This window comes from Penaeus vannamei, chromosome 23 (assembly GCF_042767895.1).
Source record: "Penaeus vannamei isolate JL-2024 chromosome 23, ASM4276789v1, whole genome shotgun sequence".
NCBI lineage: Eukaryota > Metazoa > Arthropoda > Malacostraca > Decapoda > Penaeidae > Penaeus > Penaeus vannamei.
Genome location: NC_091571.1, coordinates 4,497,668 through 4,505,594, shown reverse-complemented (window position 1 = coordinate 4,505,594; position 7,927 = coordinate 4,497,668). Strand labels below are relative to the sequence as shown.

The window sequence follows — 7,927 nt, the reverse complement described above, 5'->3', positions numbered from 1 at the left end:
GAGGAGAGGGAGGGGAGGAGAGAGGAGAGGGAGGCGAGGAGAAAGAATAGGGAGGATAGGGGAGAGAGAGGAGAGGGAGTGGGAGGATAAAGGAGAGGAGGGGAGGACAGAGAGGAGAGAGGGAGGGGAGGAGAGGGGAGAAAGAGGAGTTGACTATTCCATTAGGTTCCCCCGCGAGAGAAGCCACACTTCATCTATCACGGATTCTGCCCAATCTCGAGGTCCCTTTGTGTGTGGTTCGGCGATACCTCAGTGCGCTATGGGTTGATATTTCCCTCGACTGCACACCCTCCGTTGTTGAGGTTTTTCGAAAAAATGTCATAATGTATTATCATTACTAATTAGGTGATTAACTTATTGAGGATGGAGGCCGTGTAAAATAATCGAGGGGGTACATACTGACGTTAACTATACAAATTATTGGCCAGGCAAGCCATTAATAAGAATTGTATCTTATAGTTTTACCGTTTTCTTTATTATATGGGGGGAGAGAATTTTTTTTTTTTGGTTTTACTTTTTACACGAAGAAACGGTGTTGCAAATTTGAAATTAGTAGACATGAAATATTCACGTTGGGGAAATTCATTTTACACTTAATTTGTATTATAGATTAATCAAACAATCATAACCAAGGCTAAAATCTGCATAACATACATAATGTATGATAGTTTTACTCCCGGATAGGCTTTTGCACCGGTTCTATCAATTCAACCGTCAGATTAAACTTTATGCTTCCTCTAAATTCCTTTCGCGTGTTTAGGTATATGCAGAAGTGCGTCTTGTGTGAATGGTTCGTCTTGTTTGTTTTTCTTTGATTAATCCTGCTTAGGAAAATGGTTAATGGAAGTAGAAGGGATAAATGGTGAAGAAAGGGGTGATGTAGCTGAAGTAGGAAGGAATGGGATGTGTTTGGAGTGGAAGGAGTGTAGGGGGAACAGGAGGAGGATGGATGCCTGCAGTTACTTTAGGCGTAAAAAGGAATGGGAGCAGAGTGTGGATTGGACGAGGTGTAGGCATGTTATTGTGGGTCGTAATTGGATAGTTTTGAACGTCAAGAGTTAGTCGAAGCGGCCTGAGAAACAAAGGTTCTCTTATGAGGGATAAGAGGGAACATGTTTAATGAGTGGAGGGAGAGGTTGATGGAAAGGATGAGGTGGATGGAGAGGATGGGGTGGAGCGTTTAGCTTGTCTTGTGCTACAAGTTGAACGAGGAACGAGAAGGTACCGGGAAAGGGGTGTTTGGGCTATTTCGAATAGTGGAAATTGGGGGAGTTGGGATATAGGAAGGCTAAAAGAATTTGACTGAGGGATTAGAAGTGGGATGAGGAAGAGATACCGAGGGAAGATGTAGGACCATTTTGGGAGGAAAGGAGAGAGGTAGAGTGGAGAGCATTATTGGAAAATGGATTGAGAAAAAACCGCTTCGTTTGGCTTTGCGTAAAATATATGTCTAGTTCTCACCCCTCAAGTCGAATTGAGGGGCATTTTTTTTTTTTTTTTTTATCATCATCATCCGACTTGGATGGGACTTGTATACATTAATTTTCTGCTGCGTTGACATACAAGGTCATTAGCGGCATATATAAAGTATAGAAATAGGGCGAAGCTGGGGGGCAAATACACCAGGTAGAAAAGGTAATACAACATTTAAAGTATTGTGGGGAAAATGTTAAAGTTAACAATTAGGACAAATATGCTGAAGGTTGCAGGTTAGTATGGAAGTGAATGTGGTAAAAGATTGAACAGTAAACCGAGTACGAAGGCCGTTCAGGGCTGAAAGCCAGGCTTTTTCAGAACGGCACTGCCTTTAGAATGTGGACAAAAGCGGATGAAGAGAAGGTGAAGAAATGACTATCCAAAGTTAGTTAAGGCGAGTTCCAAGGGCGATCCCCTACACTGGGCCGGGGTCTCCGTCTGCTAACCCCTCCCCCCCCTTCTCCCGCCCCACGATAACAGCGGGCATGGGATTGCGGGGTACCCTTGAGGAATAAGGGCTAGGGGGGGGGTGCCCTTGAGGGATAAGGGCGAGAGAACTAAACGGGAGAACACCGTACCCATGGCTCCCTCAAGCCGCCCATGAGGCAAAGTCAGCTTTCCGTCCTTTCAATATGGCTTTAACACGTAATGGGGATGACGAACAAGGGATAAAAAGGGATGGGCGGTGCACAAGACTTAATGCGCGAATTAATACTTGCATAAGGAGTTTGCCGTCAACTTTAAAGAATTATGATACTCTAACACTAATTCTAGTCGACTGTAAAAAGATTGCTCTAACAGGACCGTTTCCATTGAAAATCAGTTTAGTGCTTCAAGTGAGACTACAGAAGCAGGCCACAGGTCACTAACAAGAATTCGTTATAGGACTTAACCCCCCCCCCCTTCATCAATCCCTGATATTAGTATAATTTAAAGAAAATCTACTTAAGGTAGCCGAAAATACCCCGTAATTCATATTAAGAGCAGATTTTTTGGAAAATTCCTCCCCACCCTTAGTTAATGTGACTTAGGTCAAGTCCGTATTTATGCAATCATTCCATGACATAATTATTATTTTTAAAGTTCAAAAGGAAGAAAAGAGGATACTCAGAAATACTTTTTGTAGAGTTACTTTTATTGTGTAATCCTGGCAGACCCAGATCTGGCGAGTAGTGACCTCCACTAACTTTCGTGTCGTTGTCTACTGATAAGATCCCTGGACGTACACGGTGTTGTAAGCGGTGCGGAATGCTGTCGACGTCTGCGTGTCCGTCATGATGTTCGTCCTCACCAATGTCGAAGAAAGAGTAATCCTGTAAAGAATTTAGAAAAGAATTTAGGATTTTCAGTTTTGCAATGTCTGTACGACATACCCCAAAACTACATTTGGATGTTCAGGTCGTAATCGGCAAGATACATACGCCTGCGTCGTTGTTCGGGTGTAGGTCGACTGCATGATGTCATAGTAGCTGTGCGTGATGGTGAAGTGTTCGACGGAGACGTCAGTCACGACCCTGAAGTTAGATACGTTGTCAACTACTGTAACGGTTGTTGGTTTCGACACCAACTTCGTCTGGATGGCTACGTCATCGTCCACTGGCGTCTGCACAACCTACAAGAGAAGAGAATTCAAATTAATCAACTAGGGCAGGCAGAAATATAGCATTACATTTCCGCCGAGATGTGCTGTCAAATGGATAACCTTATAAACAAGTACTAATACCTACCACTCTCGAAGGTTGTGTAGACGTCCACAGCGCGAAGTCGGTGATGGTGACAGGGACGCTGTTGTAGGCCGTGTCCGTGATGACGACGGAACGGTCGATGGTGGTGGTCTGGGTGACCGTGATGGTGACCGGACCGACGGCGGGGGCGGCGTACAAGTTGCCTGCAGCAGGCTGGCTTGGAGTCCTCGGTCGGTTTAAGGGGACGATCTGAAAGGGCGGAAGTCGACCCATGAGAGACTTGGTTAACTGCTCGTGCGCGATTTTGGTAATTATTATTAAGGGAACTTCATAATTATTTTCCATGTTCTGACAAGAAAGTTTATAGTCATTATAGTCATTGCTTTTCAAGAGGTATACTTACAGGCGGCGAGGCAAGGACCGTTGCCAAGACCAGGGTGGAAATCGCCAGAATTTGGGTCACAGGAAACATCTGAAAGTAAAGAATACAATTAAAGACTTTAAAACTTCATACACGTCGTCAACCAATTAATACTAAAGTAAAATATATATTGCACTATACTTCCTCAAATACACAATATCTTTCACCTTCAAGAACACCCGATAAACTCACTTTAGCGGATATTTACTCTTTTCCAGCTGCCAGACGAGCCCACACTAAACCCGTGCCTCTTCACCTGCACCACATAGACTCCATGGTGTACCTCTGGCGGGTAAATAATACCCGTGTTTACAGGTAACAAGCTCATTAGGTCATTATGAAAGAGTCAACAGCCGTTTAAAGTGCGATAGTATTTAGTATTCATTCACTAGGGTTTATAGATTGGGATTTTTCTTTTATTTATGTAAGATTTGCTAAAATTAAACATATTTGTTGAAGGGGATGTTAGATGTCTGATATATGAAAAGAAGGAAACCCACACACGGACACGCGAATGTTACGCACCCGCACACAGGTGCATGTACTAATAAATATGTTTGTGCGTGTTTGCGTGTGTGGGTTTAAGAATATACTCTATCGAAGTATTGTTGTAGAACGTTATACCCCCACCCGTATGCCCTAAGATTGATATAGGTGGGGCATATTAAGCAATCCCGAATTATAGTTGTGTGTATGTGCCTGTGTGTTTGCGCGTGTGTGTGCGTGTATGTGTTTGCATGTGTGTGTGTGTGTGTGTGTGTGTGTGTGTGTGTGTGTGTGTGTGTGTGGAGAGAGAGGAAAAAAAGGTATGAGAGAAAAAGAATTAGAGTGTACCAGAGAGAGAAAGGAACTGGGAGACTGCAGTCTGAAAGAAACAGAGAAACTGTGAATGGAACAGGGTAAGTATTTACAGGTAATCTAATCCCTTTTGCAGAGTGTACCAAGTTTAAAAACATTTCCTACGCGTGGTACTGTTTAATCAATCAACGCTAAGTGATCGTAAGGAAATCTGAATAAAGAAAAAAGATAAATATAGAGCAATTAAATTTAATGAAAATCGAGTCAGTCATACCTCTAGCATTACCATACTCTCATTTCTACCTTTTTCGTTATATATGAGTATAGAATTACATGAAATTGAGTTTTAAAAATCCTAAAGCTATTAATATAGAGTAAGATTTGAAAGATAGGCAATGGACAAAGATACATATGATTGGTAATTAGGGTAATACGACTGAAAACTATTTAAGACGGTATTTGCATGGCCTCGCTTATCACCCTTTCCACATATCTCTTCAGAGGACAACAGATCTATAAGTCTTGAGACATCGTTATAGAAAATAGAGCTACAGCAGATAGATTGTGTATCTGGAGGCAGGAAAATAAATAATGGAAAGTAAATCTAAAGAAATGATGGGAAGAAGGCTTGAATCCTGACAAAATACAATGAAAACAGAATAATGGAACTGATTATCTTGATAATGATAGGTATTATCATAAGTATGAAGATAATAAAATAACAATTAATCATCATTAATAACAATAACGACAGTAGTAGCAGTAACAAAAAAGTAATATCAGTACAAAAAGCTGGAGAGAAAAAAATGAAATAGTGCTACCTCTTATACTACTTACATTATACTACGACTGCTGTTGCTGCCTCTGCTATTGCTACTACTTCTGTTACTACTGCTGCTGCTGTTGTTACTCCTGCTTTTGCTCCTGCTCTGAATATTACAATTACTATGGCTGCTGCTGCAATCACTATTACTACTGCTGCTCTTGCTATTACTACTACACCTACTACTACAAATAATAATATAACATTAATAATGGCAATAATAACAGTAGTACTATTACTAATAATGATAATGATGATAATACTACAACTAATAGTAGTAGCAGTAGTACTAATCCTTATACTACTGCAAATAATGATAAATATAATATTAATGATATTTCTATTACAATCATCATCATCATCATCATCACCATTATCATTATCATCACCATTATCATCATCATCCTCGCCATCATCATCATCATCATTATCGTCATCATCACCATTCTCACCATCCTCGCCATCACCACCACCACCACCATCATCACAGCAGCTCCATCCCCAACCACGCGACACAGTCACCCCAGAGGTTAAGTTTCCCTGTCGAGTCCTTTACTTACGTCAAACATCCTTCACTCGACTTTTTCCTTGTTCGTCAAAAAAAAAAAAGAAAAAAGAAAAAAAAAAGAAGAATTCAGCATCCATCTTCCCAGAACTTCTCCTTGTGATGACATCCTCGGGCTCTTGTGCGTCATTGTGAAGAGGTCGTAATGAGGGATGTCGTGTGTAATACAAGATGAGATTGAACAAGAGAGCACTGTTGCTTCTTAAAGAATTAAAAGAAAAATGATGGCGTTAATGGCAAAGGTATTTCTTGAGTATTAATGCGTACTCTACTGTTTTGAAAAGGGTTTGTGATCGTTCATTAAAGGCGCCTTGAGTATTCATTAATGTTATCTTGGATTATTTTCTTATGTAAATCACGTTTAACATTCTCTTCTGGTTCATTTGGTATATATCAATCTCTAAAATTATTTTGTTTAAAAGAAAGAGGGATAGTCGAAGGAGAGACTTAAACAATTTATTTACCATTGTTTTTTGCCCTCCTGGAATTTTTAATGAAGTAAGAACTGGGAGGTAGAGACTTTTGCCATGTTGATATAAAGCGACAGCTATGATAATCCTTGTATTCTGTACTAATTGGCTCTAGTTTCTGATTCCTTCTCGCTTATTTTTGCTGACGAAACACCACCTGTAACTGACGCTCACAAACTTGGGTATTCATTGTGAGAGACGGAAGCAAAAGTACGAGTAAAGTGGTCAAATAAGCGAGACACGAAGAGAGAAGAAAGTTGACTGTGAAGCTGAATGGGAGGGATTGGAAAACGTGGAAAGAGTGAAAGTGCCGAGGATCTGACGCGGCAGACAATGGGAGTCGAGGGTAGAGAGCGAGAGAGAGACAGAGCAGGAGAGGCAATGAAAGCTTAGAGAGAAATGAAAGCGGTGTGGCATGGTAGAGCACTGGCCATACTGCTCGACGTTATGGTCTCGCTAACCGTGTTGTAAGTAGCAGCAACGTGGGGTGCTCAAAGGTACTGTACACGCACAAGTAATGGAGAGGAAGCGTGTAAAGAGATGGTCACACCAGTCTTACCTGTCCGGGGATACCTTCAGAGAGCGAAATAAAAATCCCAGCCTAGAGCGGCATCGATCATTTAATAAGGATCATAGTATGTATCCTTATTAAATGGTCTAATTATTATATCATATTAAGTATAGTAGCGCTAGAAAAGAGTAATATGTTTCACAACTAACAATGGTGCCTGACTAATAGATTTAAAAATCTCAAGAGTAACACTCGTTTGATCAACAAAGAAAAACATCCACACCCTGGAGGCACGGAACTCACTTCAGAAATTAATTACTCTCTGGTCGACGAAGTGAGAGCCAGAGAACAGCTACGAAATACAATCCATAAATAGCATTGTATCAGAAAGCTCAAAATAACAATAATTGACGAAACCAACAAAAAACTGATTTGCGCAAAGTTTAATCGTACGGGGTGGCAAGGTTGTGTCGCCATCGACAATTTTAGTTACAGTAGTAATTATCAGCGTATAATTACGTCTCGTGCATCACATATATACGTGTGTGTGTGTGTGTGTGTGTGTGTGTGTGTGTGTGTGTGTGTGTGTGTGTGTGTGTGTGTGTGTGTGTGTGTGTGTGTACATATGTATACATACAAATATACATATGCATTTGTGCACTCGCTGGGTCCCTCTTTCGTACATCTGGCAACCAATTCGATATAAACATTGAGTAAATATTTTTATGAATGAGGTAAAAACCCTTGGCTGCTTGTAACAAAGGCTGTGATTCGTAGATTATAAATATTGAGTAATTAATTTATATTTCTGGAATCTATGTAAATTATTTTATCTTTGACTTTTTCGAATAAGTGATAACACAACATACAATAATAGGCATCGTTGACTTTGTAGTAGAATATTTTCTATGTTTGACTTCCTACCATTGTTTGTTTATCGAAATGACAACACATATGGAGTTGAGGAAGCTTTTCCCTCTTCTTTAAACACAAGTATCACTTATAACTGAATATTTATTGAAACATCAAGACGCTTTAGTATTTTAACATCTATTTATGACAGCTAATCAACTGTCTTTGTGTAATCTCTGAGAACCTTTGTAAATGTTTTTAGTGGCTACGCCATCTAGTAGAATTTAATCGAACTAATGAGGTGGCTTTAGTGTATTTATCGTCAG

At 40.4% G+C, this 7,927-nt stretch overlaps 1 protein-coding gene across 1 annotated transcript; it reads right to left on the bottom strand.

Moving 5' to 3' along the window:
- Window positions 1-2,593: 2,593 nt before the first annotated feature.
- Window positions 2,594-3,869, bottom strand: LOC113819543 (uncharacterized). Its single transcript, XM_027371765.2, has 5 exons — window positions 3,775-3,869; window positions 3,565-3,633; window positions 3,204-3,410; window positions 2,898-3,088; window positions 2,594-2,789 (listed from the first exon to the last, which is right to left on the bottom strand). The coding sequence occupies exons 2-5, from the start codon at window positions 3,631-3,633 to the stop codon at window positions 2,678-2,680; spliced, it is 579 nt and encodes a 192-aa protein (XP_027227566.1). The 5' UTR covers window positions 3,775-3,869; the 3' UTR covers window positions 2,594-2,677.
- Window positions 3,870-7,927: the final 4,058 nt, after the last annotated feature.